Source organism: Biomphalaria glabrata, chromosome 18, assembly GCF_947242115.1.
Source record: "Biomphalaria glabrata chromosome 18, xgBioGlab47.1, whole genome shotgun sequence".
Lineage (NCBI taxonomy): Eukaryota > Metazoa > Mollusca > Gastropoda > Planorbidae > Biomphalaria > Biomphalaria glabrata.
Genome location: NC_074728.1, coordinates 13,535,231 through 13,552,633, shown reverse-complemented (window position 1 = coordinate 13,552,633; position 17,403 = coordinate 13,535,231). Strand labels below are relative to the sequence as shown.

The 17,403-nt window shown below is 34.4% G+C and overlaps 1 protein-coding gene across 6 annotated transcripts in view; it reads left to right on the top strand.

Annotated features, from left to right (window-relative positions):
- The window catches only part of LOC106052362 (uncharacterized), an 87,386-nt gene that overhangs the window by 26,271 nt on the left and 43,712 nt on the right, over positions 1 to 17,403 (top strand). For 3 of the 6 annotated variants that reach the window (XM_056016823.1, XM_056016822.1, XM_056016821.1), the window contains exons 8-15: positions 318 to 411; positions 1,795 to 1,885; positions 5,892 to 5,995; positions 6,681 to 6,725; positions 12,345 to 12,650; positions 15,409 to 15,435; positions 15,572 to 15,610; positions 16,374 to 16,448. In XM_056016823.1, coding sequence (XP_055872798.1) covers positions 318 to 411; positions 1,795 to 1,885; positions 5,892 to 5,995; positions 6,681 to 6,725; positions 12,345 to 12,650; positions 15,409 to 15,435; positions 15,572 to 15,610; positions 16,374 to 16,448 — 781 coding nt within the window. Of the gene's footprint in view, positions 1 to 317; positions 412 to 1,794; positions 1,886 to 5,891; positions 5,996 to 6,680; positions 6,726 to 10,005; positions 10,081 to 12,344; positions 12,651 to 15,408; positions 15,436 to 15,571; positions 15,611 to 16,373; positions 16,449 to 17,403 lie in introns of all 6 variants that reach the window. The other 3 variants (XM_056016824.1, XM_056016825.1, XM_056016826.1) reach the window with 3 other exon arrangements.

Genomic DNA, 17,403 nt, shown 5'->3' with positions numbered 1-17,403 from the left:
TCTTCCCCCCCCCCCCTAAAAAACTCTCTGACTTTCACAATTTTACTTCCTCTTAGTTCCTGATGTTCTAAGTAATTGCGAACTCTTTAGGATAAAGAGATATCTTCAAATGACCATGTCATTATTGTAACATAAGCATCAAGCGTTTGAAAATACCAATTAAGTGAAAGGCTTTACCTGACAACCTAACTTGTTAATATTTAGTTAAGTGTAATTTGTTTCTTTGAGATACTAGTTATTACATCGCTACATCAAGTTAATCTCATTCACTTCACTAGTAATACCATCTTATATTTATGTCTTTATGTCTCTCTCAGTGTGAGGCTGGCTATGAAGGTCGATCTCTTTTCATACAGTGTAATAATGGAGGTGTATGGTCTGTACCCACTGGTTGGGGTGGATGCAAAGCAGGTTGGTGCAACTTAGAGAATCATGTCTGTCACTCTGTCTGTCAGTCTGTCTGTCAGTCTGTATGTTTATACTTTCTTCCATCCTTTCATCAGTTGATTCTTCCAGCTATTTCTGTATCTCTCTCTTTCTCTTTTTCTCATGTTGCTATATTTTGTGTGTGTGTTTATTGCGTATTACTGTCCGTCTGGTCAGTCGTCTGTTTTGACAAAAGCTGTGACGCTATTATTTTGTTGAAATTACTATTTGTCATTTTTAGAGTTGAATCTTGTGAAACATTATTCAAAGCTATGCCGGATATCCTTAATGTAGACTCAAATTGACACAAAACCACTTCAGAAAATTGAATGAATGACACCATCTTGAATCACATGATGAATAATCACACGGACTAGTTCAGATATATCAGGCCTTTTAAATCAATTCAAACGGTGATATAACACTACAATAATCACACGGAATAGTTCAGATATACCAGGCCATTTATAAGTCAATTTAAACGCAATATAACACTACAATAATTACACGGACTAGTTCAGATATACAAAGCCATTTATAAGTCAATTTAAACGGTGATATTACACTACAATAATCACACAGACTAGTTCAGTTATAAATCAATTTAAACGGTTTTATTACTCACCAAACAAAAGACAAAAATAAGTTTTACTTTTCCCTTTTGAATATTTTGTGACCAAAGACTATTTCTAGAACTAACGTGAGTTCTGACCTAGTCCTATATTATGTTTAGCCTGATACCTGAAATGAATTCACTATCACCTTACAGTGATCGAAACAGTGGCAACGTTTGTTTTCAATGCTTTACAACAGTACACACAAAAACATATTGTGGAAATGAGCAGGAAAAACATTTTAAAATTATTTATTAAAAAAGACAAAAACTCCATTATGCAACTTAAAATAAAATTAAATTAAAAAAAATGAATGACAAAAACTGTTTGGCTCAAACTGGGAATCAAACCCGTGACTTAGTCAGTCAGCTGCTCGTACAAACGATGCTACCAATGCGGCAATGCAAGAATTGGGCAGTTTTTGTTTTTTTAACTTTATATGGACATCTAGAGTTCAGATTTAGATTTCTTTAATATCTATTCTAGATCTAGATGTACTTCTAGGTCTATAAAGATCAAAAAAAGATTTCAAATCCATTCAATAAGCATCCAAAATAGTTCTGGTACTAAGTATGTTATCGATCATTCTGTTCCTATTCATCCAAGCCTTCAACGGCCACCTACCTTTATCAATAACATAAACTCTATTTGTAACTTAGTTTTGTTTACCTGTGTCCAAAACATTATCAGATTGAATACTAGCAAAGACCAAATACTATTCACAACTTATTCTCTGTTCTATTTTTGTCTTCAGTGGACTGTGGAACCCCTCCCCCTAGTGTCTTGAATGCTGATAGTGCTTATACAACTACGACATTTGGGTCAGTGGTCACGTACACATGCCAGTAAGTACAGTGCACTTTGAAGTGCTCTCAAGTAATACTAATGTTTACCTTTAATTCATGTAATCAATATTTCCATTACGAGACAGCCAGAACGATGTGGTCAATTAAAAGTACCAGTAAGTGGTAGCCATAAGTGATAATTGTACATTCTAGGTGTCAGAAGGAAGTTGATACTTCCAGGTGTCTGAAGGAAGTTGATACTTCCAGTTCCAGGTGTATGAAGGAAGTTGATACTTCCAGGTGTATGAAGGAAGTTGATACTTCCAGGTGTATGAAGGAAGTTGATACTTCCAGGTGTATGAAGGAAGTTGTTATTATCACCAAAAAGTGAGTGGTAATAAAGGTGTCATTATACATTACACTTGTATTTTATTATATTTTTGTACAGGGTTGGAAATATGCGAAAGGAATATTAGTGATGCTCAATAATAATAAAAATACAATCTTATTGTTTGTGTGACAGGTGGGGAAATGTGACGTGTGTTTGGCGCGTTTAATGTCTAGGGGATGATTATTTTTAAAGCTATCACACACCAACCTATCAGCATATGAATCGGGAGCAGACACGCAACGAGACAAAGCAATGAAAGATAGATACAAAAGTTAAAAATGAAGAATATTTATTTACATAAATATACATATAAGAATAAAAAGGGGGAGGGTTTGCTTCTATCTCTAAATAATACTAGATTTAATCATCACTCGTGCATTTAATAAGAGAGTATGTCACTTTGTCCTCTGACTTAGCTGGTTGTCCTGTTGATGTCGCAGCTGGCTGTGTCCTGGCTTGAGGTTCTGCAGCTGGAGGTGGCGCTCTAGCGGATAGAGGGACGCCGGTGATATAGTTCTTGTGGAGTCTCAATCCCCAAAATCTAATATCTGTAGTGGGCACAGTAGGGCGGGTGGCCGACTACCGTGGGCAGAAGGTTACTGCGGGCAGAGCTGATCTGCCGTGGGCAGCGTAGTTGACAGGATATGTCCAGTGAGTTGCAGAGGGTTGGCGTAGCTATGACGTCTCACACAGATCTGAATCTATAGGGACGTCGCACCTAATAGCTTGTCAGGTGGGCTGTCGAATAGGCTTGCAATGCCGATAGCGCCAAGTGGTAGAGTTGAGTAGATCTCAGTAGGCAAGTGCAGTGCTGAATAGCACTAAGCACAAATGCAGGTAAATAGATCGTTGATCCAATGAATAAATAGGCAGGTCAGTGAGCTAGTGCAGTGCTGAATAGCACTAAGCACAAAGATAGTAGGTGATTCTTGATATCAAACAAATAAGCAGACACATGAGGGAGGCTGCAGATAAATAAAGACAAGTTAGGACATGTCTCTCATGCATCTTATCGATGCCCTCGACTGAGGTGCATTCGTCAGATTGGTGAAATTTCTTTAGAGCGCAATGAGGAGATGATGACATATGGGATTTGGAAAACAGATGGCTGATGGTAGCAATATAGAACTGTACATAAAAGGGGAAAGAATAATATAAAAATGTACATAGAAGGGGAAATAATAATCTCAACCACACAGGTGGATAGAGAAAGAAAGGGGGGGGGGTTGAGTTGGACGGTGTTCAGCGACCATGACGGAATGTTTACATATGACCGTAGGTCGAGAACAATGGAGCGCGCTTGAATGGAGAGGGTGTCCGTTCAAGCGGCGCAACTCTCGTTAGAGTAAAATGACTACAGGGGAGATAATTCAATACAGGGGAGATAACTTATAACTCTTTTCTAGACGCAGTATTAGTGCGCTAGTAAAATTATCAAGGCGGTCAACCGAGATAAAGGAAATAAAATAAGATGTACAAATATACACATGGTTGCATCAACGATCAATTGAGCAACGTAGCATTAATAGATTAATGCAATACATAAATAAATACATACAAGGACATGTTTATGTTTTCTACTTACGCCAGTGAGAAATACACAATGCACTAATTAATGTAAATAAAATAATAGAATACACATGATAATATCCAGTGGAAATAGCACAAAAGTAATTAAGATGGAACTTGTGATTAAGTTCGGCTTACCACCAGGTATTCCTTTAGTAGTGAGAATGAATGATATAGTCCAGACTCGATATCTCAGCTCGAATGAGAAAGAGAGAGTCTGACTTGATTTGATTTACCTTATATACAAAGGCCTGGAAAATGTGGGCGGAAACCGGAAATGTCCTAGGCTTAGAATTATCTTACTCAAGGGCAGATAAATGAAAGGACTGGCCTAGTTTTCTCCAAGGTGGTAGACTAAGTCTAGCCTGGTAGAGAGGAAAAGGTGGGGCGGGTGAAGAAATTGGAGGTAGGATGGGGAAATAATTAAAATAAAATAAATAAATAATGAAAAATAATAATTAATGCTGTGATAAATTTGAGTGACTCTGACAGCGAGTTTTTGACTTGTCACAGTTTGTAACCCCGGTCCTATAGATAATATTGGGTAAATTAAAAAATTATATAAACACAATAATTCATGAATTGATCCTTCTAAAATTCAAATAAATGAATGTTACGCAGCTTGAGTTTTTATGCAAATATTTCAGCTTGGTAGGAGAATAAAATATTTTCGAAATAATTTTTTCGCATATTATTTTTTTGTTTCTGTTAGACTATGAGAAATGTGTGAGAGTTATAAGTTGGACATTGGGAAGTGTTCTCATTTGTATTCGTTTTTTTTTAAATTAAATACAAGACGCTCAAAGTTGATGGGGCAATTATGTCCACGATTTACCACAAGAAAACAACCCAGACTGATTTTCAATTGATTTGTTAGGTGAAAAAAATTAACTTCTGTAGTTGAATTTACAAATGTGTAACAGTGAAAAGTGGTTACATAAGATGCCAGTAGTGCTTGTTAGTTACAGGTGCTAATGAGAAGATCAATGAACTTCAACAATGTACCGCTATCCCGATTGAAACAAGAGGATAGATTGATACAAGATGATAGATTGATACAAGATGGTAGATTGATACAAAATGAAAGATTGATACAAGATGATAGATTATTACAAGATGATCGATTCATACAAAATGATAGATTGGCACAAGATAAAAAATTGATACAAGATGATAGATTGATACAAGATGATAGATTGATACAGATGATAGATTGACACAAGAAAACTCTGGATCTTCTCAGCACACAACTGAAAGTGTGTTATGGTTGTGTGTCTGTGTGTTTCCAAGGAGATGATAAAAAGGGGAGAGCATTTGTTTTGAGAATGATAAAATCACGACAGGGTTGATCATAATTGATGTGAAGCACGGCAGATGATTTAGAGACACGGAAGAGTCAAGACGTGTTTTTGTTGTGAGGATTTTGTTTAAATATCAGTTTTTTTTTTTCATTACCTTTAGACCCATATCTCAAGTTAAATTTGTAAATTTTGTAATAAAAGTTCTATTTAGTTGTACTACCTGTTTGGAGCTACAAGTCAACGACCGACCATATTTAAAATCGTTGTGCTGGCCACATGACACCCTCGATAACCGTAGGCCACAGAAACAGATGACCTTTACATCATCTGCCCTATAGACCACAAGGTCTGAAAGGGGAACTTTACTTTACTTTACATTGGATAAATGTTAAGTCTCTTTGAATTAGAGACTAATAAAAGGCACAACACAAAGTAACTAGTGTTACGTTCAAAGACGTTAGAGCTGTACCCAAATCAAAATTACATGTATTTATAGTTAACTTTTATCACTCGATACATCAGAAATGGTTGTTTACTTTTTAAATATGGTAAAGACGGTCTTTACTTTTCCACAACTAATGTCAGGTACCCATTAGAGCTGGGTGGACTCAGAGGCGCCCAAAGATCCCAATATTAAAAATCCCAGTCTTCACCAGGATTCGAACCCGGGACCCCCGGGTTCGGAAGCCAAGCGCTTTACCGCTCAGTCACCGCGCCTCCATTTATGCAATATCCATTCTAAACATAATATCAGAGAAAGTAATTCACTTCTGATGGTCCAACAACATGTACATTTACTCTTCAGAGCTGGCTACAAAGCTGACAAGCCCAATCCTAATGTCACGTGTTTAGATACAGGCTACTGGGGCACGCCGACCTTTACTTGTCAGAAAGCCAATACACCCGCACGTAAGTCAGACTAGAAAAACACATTGACTTTGTAGTCTAGAACAAAATCAGAATCTAGTTATCATGTGCTATTATTGAGACTTATATATTAAATGGTTTCAAAATCCACGATATTCAGACACTAATTTTATTTATTGATCTTAAAAATTTAAAGAGCTTACACTAGAAAGTATCTTATTTTTTAATATTATAATATTGTCCACATGTTTGTAATCTTTTTTTAAATGTAATATTTATTGTAATATTATTTCTTATTCCTTTATTCTAAGTTATCTTTTTTTATTTTATTAAATTGAAATTTAACTGTACATTTAAATTCTAAGATCTGTCTGTCTGTCTGTCTGTCTGTCTGTCTGTCTGTCTGTCTGTCTATCTATCTATCTATCTATCTATCTATCTATCTATCTATCTATCTATCTATCTATCTATCTATCTATCTATCTATCTATCTATCTATCTATCTATCTATCTATCTATCTATCTATCTATCTATCTATCTATCTATCTATAGGTATGTCTGTCTTTCTTTCATTCTATTTTACGAAAACATTTTTATCCTCAATAAGGAATTGTTCTTTTCATTATGTAAATGTTTATGTGTTTAAATAATTTATTTACGTAGGCAATGGTTCTGTTTGTTTGAAAGTTCAGAACTGTTTTAATTATTCTCTTTGACAAATTTCAGTTCGACTTCCGAGTCTCCAAAAAGCATTCAATAAAAATTTAGGAGGTATATACATTCTGCTAGCCAAAGCACTTTGAAACTAATTGTTCTTGGGACATTTTAAAAACATTTTTTACTAAAACAAAACAGCAAGCTAACTAATGGTTTTCATTTAATAAAAAAAAATTTGATTATTATTTTTTAAAATCAATTTTTTAATTATACAAATTTCCTTATTTAAAAAAAAGCTTATCTCTTGGTAAAAGAAAGCCTTTATAGCTTCATTTGACAATGTTTCTAATACATGGGCTTAGCTAAAACTTGGAAATAGCGTTGGCGAAATTGTTTGTACTATAGAAGTTTAACATTTGTAGATGTGATTCTAAAATAACCCAAAGTAATTAGAAATAACGATAAATTCTCACAGGCAAAATCATTTTGAAATGTTTCTATGTATGTTGAATTGACTTTTTAAAACTTGCACAGTTAACAGGAAATCCTACTATCCTTGAATTGAAACCCTGTTTCAACCTGACAGTTCATTAGGCCTACTAATCCTAATTCCATGGTTCAAGGGCTTCGAATTAACACAGTTGAATAAATGAATATAAATTAGTTTTTGATTGAAATAATATTTATGCTTTACTGAGCAGACTGTTTTTAATGAGCTGAGAAAAAAATAATAAAGGAGCATATTGAATAAAAATAAAACCAAGGCCAGCATTCTCAGTACCAGACTGATAAAAAAAAGTTGGATAAAACGCTGACAGAAAGTAGATTAGCCTATGTCAAGATTACACTTTTATCGAAATTTTTCCATAATATCACAATAGTGATATAGACTTTGTTAAATACAAATTCTGGAAGACTTATTCTCTGTGCAGAGTCACAACATATGGGTGTAGTGTTTAGCTGCACATTTTCAGCAGACGACCTCAACGTTCAACACCGTAAAGATGCTAAAATAATGTTCTTAAATCACTGACAACATAACTAGTGTTCACATTTTCTTAATTGGATAAAAGTAAAATTACGGTAAATACATTAATGTATGCAGCGACGTAAAAGAATTCTTAAAATTAAATACAACAATGTAACGTTAAAAAGTCAAAGTGACTATTTGTTTTTACAAGTAAGAAGCTTTTTTCTATTTTTTTTTTTACATTGTATAATTGATAATCCAATAATTTTTCACTCAAAGCATGTGACTCAAGATCTCTGAAAACAATATATTGTGTGACTCACGATCTCTGAACACATTATATTGTGTGACTAAAGATCTCTGAACACATTATATTGTGTGACTGAAGATATCTGAACACATTATATTATGTGACTCAAGATATCTGAACACATTATATTGTGTGACTGAAGATATCTGAACACATTATATTGTGTGACTCACGATCTCTGAACACATTTTATTGTGTGACTCACGATCTCTGAACACATTATATTGTGTGACTAAAGATCTCTGAACACATTATATTGTGTGACTCAAAATCTCTGAAAACAATATATTGTGTGACTCACGATCTCTGAACACATTATATTGTGTGACTCACGATCTCTGAACACATTTTATTGTGTGACTCACGATCTCTGAACACATTATATTGTGTGACTAAAGATCTCTGAACACATTATATTGTGTGACTCAAAATCTCTGAAAACAATATATTGTGTGACTCACGATCTCTGAAAACAATATATTGTGTGACTCACGATCTCTGAACACATTATATTGTGTGACTAAAGATCTCTGAACACATTATATTGTGTGACTCAAAATCTCTGAAAACAATATATTGTGTGACTCACGATCTCTGAAAACAATATATTGTGTGACTCACGATCTCTGAACACATTATATTGTGTGACTCAAAATCTCTGAAAACAATATATTGTGTGACTCACGATCTCTGAACACATTATATTGTGTGACTAAAGATCTCTGAACACATTATATTGTGTGACTGAAGATATCTGAACACATTATATTGTGTGACTAAAGATCTCTGAACACATTATATTGTGTGACTCACGATCTCTGAACAAATTATATTGTGTGACTAAATATCACTGAACACATTATATTGTGTGACTCAAAATCTCTGAAAACAATATATTGTGTGACTCACGATCTCTGAACACATTAAATTGTGTGACTCACGATCTCTGAACACATTAAATTGTGTGACTCAAGATATCTGAACACATTATATTGTGTGACTCAAGATCTGTGAACACATTATATTGTGTAATTCATGACTAGTAAGCACATCTTATTGTTTGACTCACGGCCTGTGAGCACTTTATATTGTATGACTCGAGGCCTGCTATGTCTCTAAATAATATGACATAAGCCTGTCAACACCTTATATTGTATGACTCAAAGCCTGTGAACATATCTTATTGTGTAACAGGAGCTATGTGATTGCATGTTATTGTGTGGTCTTGAAAGGTTAATATTGTTATAAACCTGGTGGTGGCACAGATGGGGGTAGTGGTGTGTGTGTAGTCAGCCGACGCAAATCGCCCCAGGCCAGCGCTAGACGAGCGGTCAACCGTGACGAGTTACGACGATCGGCCGAGACGAGTGTCAACAAGAGAGTTCGGGAAGGATCGCCGACGTGAACAGAGCTCAGGGGCGTCACGAGAGTTGTAGTCATCTGACCACCTAGAAACGTCGAGCGGCGTTCTGTCCGGTTCGAGAAGGCCAGTAGGGACCCTATATAAGAGCGGAGGTGACGAAGTCAAGACGGTTCAGAGAGCGGGTTCACGACAGGAGTTCAGAACACGGTCGACTACAGCACAGTTCAACGGTGTGGTTCTGTACGGAGCATTACAACGGTTCAGTGCGGAGTACTGTCAAGTACAGTTGAGACGAACGGCGTCTTGATCTTGGTCTGTGATCGAGTCCGACACAACGAGCCCAAGTGTGTGAAGTCAGTCCTGAACTGTTGAACCCAGTGCAAGCCCGGAACGAGACGGAGAGGCCAGTGCAAGACTTGATACGGCGGAACGGTGTTATCGGAGAGATATTTGTTATCGCAGAGCTATTTGTACTGTTCTACGTGCTGCCAATTGTACAGTATTGGCTGTTATTTATGGACATTAAACCTTTACGTTATTTTGGAGCCCTGACTTGTCAAGTTCTTTAAGTTGGTGGTGTATGGTGCAGTTTGCAGAGAGCCTGGATAGTGAGATTCGTAACAATATGGTAGAATTTCATGTTGTATTTAAAGTAACAATCTATAAACTTTACTTCATATATATTATATATTTATTTGACATTCTAGTCTTCTATTTCTACTTCCTAATTGTACCTCCCGTTTATTTCCAGTGGACATGTCCAACCTCGCAGCTTTGAATGCCCTGTTTGGTGGAGGGGGGAGTGCGGCCACTAGTACTAACCAGAGTAAGGGAAACATTTTACTTATTGTTTCTGTTGTGTTTGTGTACACATTGTGTTTCATGTTTCTGTTGTGTTTGTGTACACATTGTGTTTCATGTTTCTGTTGTGTTTGTGTACACATTGTGTTTCATGTTTCTGTTGTGTTTGTGTACACATTGTGTTTCATGTTCATGTCAGTGTTCAAGTGTTTTCCATGTTTGCAATCTTTGTAGTTGTCCACTGTAGACTAATAGTGTTGTCACTATGTCACTATGTCTTGAATTCTACATGTTGTGTATGTGGAATCTGTGATCGTGTCTAGTCTATATTTATATCTATGTACCTTCTACTAGTTATACCTTCTAGTAGTTATACCTTCTAGTAGTTATACCTTCTAGTAGTTATACCTTCTAGTAGTTATACCTTCTAGTAGTTATACCTTCTGTTAGCTATACGTTCTAGTAGTTATACCTTCTAGTAGTTATACGTTCGAGCAATTATACCTTCTAGTAGTTATACCTTCTAGTAGTTATACCTTCTAGTAGTTATACCTTCTAGTAGTTATACGTTCTAGTAGTTATACCTTCTAGTAGTTATACCTTCTAGTAGTTTTACGTTCTAGTAGTTATACCTTCTAGTAGTTTTACGTTCTAGTAGTTATACCTTCTAGTAGTTTTACGTTCTAGTAGTTATACGTTCTAGTAGTTATACGTTCTAGTAGTTATACCTTCTAGTAGTTTTACGTTCTAGTAGTTATACCTTCTAGTAGTTATACGTTCTAGTAGTTATACCTTCTAGTAGTTTTACGTTCTAGTAGTTATACGTTCGAGTAGTTATACCTTCTAGTAGTTATACCTTCTAGTAGTTATACGTTCTAGTAGTTATACCTTCTAGTAGTTATACGTTCTAGTAGTTATACCTTCTAGTAGTTTTACGTTCTAGTAGTTATACGTTCGAGTAGTTATACCTTCTAGTAGTTATACCTTCTAGTAGTTATACCTTCTAGTAGTTATAACTTCTAGTAGTTATACGTTCTAGTAGTTATACCTTCTAGTAGTTATACGTTCTAGTAGTTATACGTTCTAGTAGTTATACGTTCTAGTAGTTATACCTTCTAGTAGTTATAACTTCTAGTAGTTATTCTATTTAGTTACATTTGACACATGACATTAAGTTGAACATTTCTCACTAGAGTGTTTATAAGCAAAGACATAAAAGCATACAATTATTTTACAAATTTAAATTTAATAGACAAATAAATAAGGGCGTGGTGGCCGTGGGGGGGGGGGGGCGTAAAACGCTTCATCCGAACCGACAGGTGTCGAGTTTAAATACCAATGATTGGAAATTCTTAGGACGCCTCTGAGTCCTCCAAATGAGTACTAGACTGTTCATGATGCTAGGCCACACGACACCCTCGTTAATCGTCTGCCATAGATCGTACTTTTACCTTTTTTTGTTTAATTTTGTGAATACTATTTTGTATTCCTAGCAGAGGAGTATAGATTGGCGTTGCTGTCGACTTTGTGGAGAATGTAACAAAATGTAGGATTTGGTCCAGTGTGTGTTTAGTCTTAATAAATACTAGAACAACATAAGTCCAGACTAGAACAAGCAAAATACAAAAAATACTTTTTTTTTAAAAACAAAACTTATTTTAAGTATCAATTAGTTTGGATCAATCATGTAATTGAATTTGTAATAGATCTCGACAAACAATAATACATCTGTGCGAGTAGAAATATTTACATAGCTTAAATCAACTCTGTCTGTCTGTCTGTCTGGTAAAAAGTTTGAACATGTTTTCCTCCCACTGTCCATTCTCGGATCAATTTGAAACCTGTTTACATTGACTACATTGTTTCTGCTTGTTTACATTGACTACATTGTTTCTGCTTGTTTACATTGACTACATTGTTTCTGCTTGTTTACATTGACTACATTGTTTCTGCTTGTTTAACAATTCTTGCTTGAAAACGCTTACTGACCGCCTGGTGGTGAAGACACTATTCTCTCTAGATACCCAGCTAATTCTACAGCTACACGTATACATGCTTGTTCACGTCACTGACCTGCACGGAATTATTATCACATGTAGCTAGAGCATGATATTGGTTATTTTTGTAAGCACAAACTGAAGTCTTACATTCTAGCAAGTTAAAATGTAAAATTCAATGCCAGTTTTACAATGCTAAACTCTACTAGTTAGACTACGTTTGTGTGTTAGAACATTCAACATTTCTTTAGAAGTATAGCCAGCTGATGATGTCCACCATCTATATTCTTAGTTCAGCACTTATTTCAACTTCAAGAACTGGCCAGTACGTTAATAAAAGCCAGACAGCCCGAGGTTAAAAAACCCAGGCCTCTATGGCCAGCCAGTGCAGCCCTTCTCTTCAGAACTAAGTCTCTAGCCCTACCACCCAGACCTCCCCAGATCCCTGCAAACCAAAAGAATCTTGCCACCCAACAGAATGTGGCCATGTCTAGGATTCTGACAATTCCTCAGAATCTTGCCCTTCTAAAGAATCTAGCCAGCCCACAGAGATTGCCCAATTTCCCAAATTCGCAATTAGCTGCCGCAGTACAAAGAAGTAAGTATTGGTGCTTGGAGATGTAGTCACGTGACTCCCAAACACCAGGGGGAGCTTGTACTTACCTTCCCTAACAACTAACATTTAGTATTAGTACACATTTGTTGTGTGTACACGATAACAAGTAGTGATAAGAGATAAATACAAGCGGGCTACTAGAAGCTAAAGCAACGAAAATCTGTTAATTTTGATATGTAACTGTCTCACGATATTTTGATACAAATAAAATATTTTTCCAATGCCAGTCTAAATCAAGATTAAAATGGTCTCTAAGGATTCTGTCACTTCGCTCTTCAACTAAAAGAAAAGTTGAGATCTAATAATTAAAAAAAAACAAATCTATTTATAATTCTCTAGATTTTGGAACAGTGCTTTGAAAAGGAGGAGAAAAAAAAACCTAGCACTAACAACTTCGGTGCAGGATTGTCACAATAATCTTGAAAGCCAAACAATATGGCGGACCCCTTAACACGGCTTCTATTTCTTACATCTGCAGTTCATCCAAATCTTATCTCACCTATCTCGTTCATTCCACTCTGCATATAGAGTTGTACAAAGATCACGGGATAATAATTTTTGGGCTAGTCATTGCGTATAGACAGTTAAACCCAGTAGAAGTTGTACACATATATATATATATATATATATTTATCTGTAAAAAAAATTGTAGTTTCTCTTTCTGAATTCATGAAAATGTGCTATTGATAGCATGCAAACTCTGTCCAGTCTATATGTATGTGTATGTCTGTGTGCTTGCCTCATTCTATTCACTTTTTGTTTCATAACATATCCTTTTGTGTGCATTTCTTTATTTCTATTTCTACTTTCTACTAACGCATGATAAATAAATAAATGCCTGCATGCTCTTCTGGTAGAATTCTAATTTGAAATGCTTTATTCTTGGTACAGATTTAAATCAAGGGAACTCGTTTCTGATGTATAAAACCCATTATTAGCGTTCAGAAAACCTCGCTTTTGTCATCCTTATCTTGGAACGAACAGATTTATCCTAAATCTTAAATATGCATTCTTATGTTTTTATATACAAACTTAAATGTATTTGTTTTTAAATATACATATCATTCATATCAATGGTCAATCTATATATTAAGACAGACCTATATGTTGCACTATATACTTAGCATTAACCCACTAGTATTGGTAGATGGTGATAATCAGTTTTAAGCTCGCCTCATTTTCCCAACGAAGTAGCTCTAATAATTAAAACTAAGTTTACGTATCAAAAACCTGTCACGTGATCTTGACAAATCCAAAACCAAAAAGTGTGCTTCAAGAGTATAGCAATGTTGTTGGTCGTCGATGTGTAGCACCTAGTAGCTAATACAACTAAACCAGTAGCTAGCTAGAGTTCTGGTTATAAAAACAAAAACAATTCCTAGGTTACCGTTTAAACTAAAAACAAACAAACAAACAAATTCAAAGCGAAAGATCGAAAAGAGAACTTGTTGAGAACATTTCTAAAGAATGTCTGACACAGATTTTGAAAAGGAATAACAGTGAGCAAATAGATGCTATCTTACTAGATTTTTCCAAAGCTTTTGACAAAGTTCACCACCATAGTTTGCTTAAAAAACTAAAATATTTCTGCAGTAATGGTCCATTGCATCAGTGGATTAAAGAATTTTCTGATAGGGAGAGAACAAACCTTAATAATAAATGGCTTTAAATCAACACCGATAACAGTAAACTCAGGTGTACCTCAAGGAACAGTCTTGGGTCCACTACTATTTTTAATTTACTTAAAGGATTTATTAAATTGCATTAGTTCAGGAACAAAAGTCAGATTATTTGCAGACGATTGCATAATATATAGAACAATAAAAACACAGAAATTTTACAAATAGAATTAGATGAATTACAAAAATGGGAATCAAATCGGAGTATTTCTTTCCACCCAGATAAATGTGAGTTATTAAGAGTAACAAAAAACTAAAACAAATTAATTCCACTTATCTTATTCATGGCAAACCAACAACACAGACTAAACCGCAAAATACCTAGGTGTTATAATAAATGAAAAACTGTCATAGAATCCCCATATTGATGAAATTATAAAAAAATCAAACAAAGCATTAGGGTTTATTAAAAGAAATTTCTATAAATTAAATAAGAACATAAAACTAAAGTGTTATTCAACCTTGGTTAGGCCAATAATAGAATATGCATCCTCCTTTTGGGACCCCTCAGCTCAAGAAAACATTAAGAAACTGGAACAGACACAAATTAGAGCAGTGAGATTCATAACAAACGAATATTTACATTTGACTAGAGTAACACCTTTAGAAAAATCACTAAATTTGAAACCCTTCAGGATATAAGACTCAAAAGTAAAGTTGCAATTATACATAAAACACTGAACCATAATCTTCAAATACAAAAACAAAATTTAATAAAATACTCAGAAAGACACAAAGATTAAGGCACATCCCCTCATTTCATATGCTAGGACAAATTTATACAAAAGCTCCTTCTTCCCTAGTGCTATTAGAGCATGGAATGGGTGCCTGAGCTAGCCAGGAAAACTAGTGACTTGGCAGAATTTAAGTCATTGGTTAATATGCATGACTAAATGCATGACGCGTAGAACGTAATCATCTCCTTTTTTGAAGTAACGTCTGTATTATATAAGATAAGATAGTTGAAACTTTTAAATGTTTGCAAGAAATGAGCAAATTAATGTTTTAAATATAGAATGTAAAAGGTAATGCAACTATGACTTTACTTTGACTTTTCACAGATCAAATGATGGCAGCACTTTTGAAAAGTAAGACTTTCTGAAATTAGAATATTTATTAGAAAGCAAAACATAAAAGTCTTTGTTCAAATTAAAGTACATATAATATTAGAAGGCCTACAGAAAAAAAAGTTTGACATTAAACATATTGTTGTTGTTGTCTCAGGTATGCCAGGATTTTCAGGATTCCCAGGCATGCCATCAGGTTGGTTTTATGTGTGTGTGTGTGTGCGCTTGTGTGTGTTAATACAAATGTCTTTAACTTATTGATAATTACATTTCTAATTTCTATTTTGAGGATAATTATTTTTGTCACTATTGGCTAGATTCATTCTGGTACACTGATTGAGCTAAAAACATTAGTAATATATAATAACAAACATAATAATGATAATTATAATAATTATTATCACTATTATTTTGATGTGTTTTTTTTAGACATTAGACATGTTTATAAAACATGATGTATCACTTTTAAAAACTTTTCTCTGAAGTTTTGTTTTATATATGTTCCAGAATGAAATACAATTTTCAGAATCTTTTTTTTTTTCAATTGTATATTTCTTAAAGAAGCATGTCTGAGGACTTTGTCAAACATATGACTAAATTAGTCCTCGCAGTATGAAAACATTTGTTTTATTCCACTCTGAAATGTCAACATGTGACTAGATTAGTCTTCGCAGTATAAAAACGTTGTTTTATTCCACTCTGAAATGTCAACATGTGACTAGATTAGTCTTCGCAGTATGAAAACATTTGTTTTATTCCACTCTGAAATGTCAAACATGTGACTAGATTAGTCTTCGCAGTATAAAAACGTTGTTTTATTCCACTCTGAAATGTCAAACATGTGACTAGATTAGTCTTCGCAGTATAAAAACGTTGTTTTATTCCACTCTGAAATGTCAAACATGTGACTAGATTAGTCTTCGCAGTATAAAAACGTTGTTTTATTGCACTCTGAACAGTTCCACAAGTGATAGAAACTACAACGACCACAACCCCCAAACCAACAATAGCAAGCCGTTTGCCAAATGGTTTCCGTAAGTATTTGGTTTCACTTCAAACGAAATTAACATCGCTTATGATCTAGACACTGTCTGTATACAAATGTAAAATGATGAAAGATGGACAAATGATGCATGACCACAGACCTATATATATATTATATCTAGACTGAAAAACGGAAACAAATTCTTATCCGCGATTGATCAACTCAGAGACCTAGACATATATATATATATATATATATATATATATATATATATATATATATATATATATATATATATATATATATATATATATATATATATATATATATATATATATATATATATATATATATATATATATATATATATATATATATGTAGTGGGGAGGACATAATATACAGGTCGGCTCAACTTGACCAAGCACCGGTCAGCAAAGGGTCAAGTTGACCTCTGCCCCGGTAGCTGAGATTTGAATTCCTTTTCCTGCTGGCATCCTCGATTGAAACTTGCTGCTACGCACCTACTCCAATACCACCTTGTCTGATCCTGCTGTGTTTGTCCTAAGTTCATTGTTTTGACCAAGGCTGCAGGTAAACACATTTTTACTGTTTCTTGTACATCACATATTCTTGTTTATTTTTTATATATATCATATTGCTACCCAGGTTTTGTCCTCATTGTCGGACTACCTTTGTTCTATTTAATTGTCATAGTTTTTGTAAGAAAAGCTCTTCAATGTATGTTAGTTTTCTATAGAACTATTTGATTTATTTTTTATTAATTACTTTGTCATTTATTTTATTAATGTTTGGTGGTGTTCCATATCTCTCTTATGTTCATAAAAGAGATGATTGGTTCACACTATAAGATTTTCTTTTTTGTTTTTGCTTGATCTAGTATTTATACCTGATGTTGTGTTTACATTTTTTTTTACAAATTGGTCTGTTCATTTAGACCATATAATTATGTTTATTTTATGCTCATTAGTAATCATGTTGTATG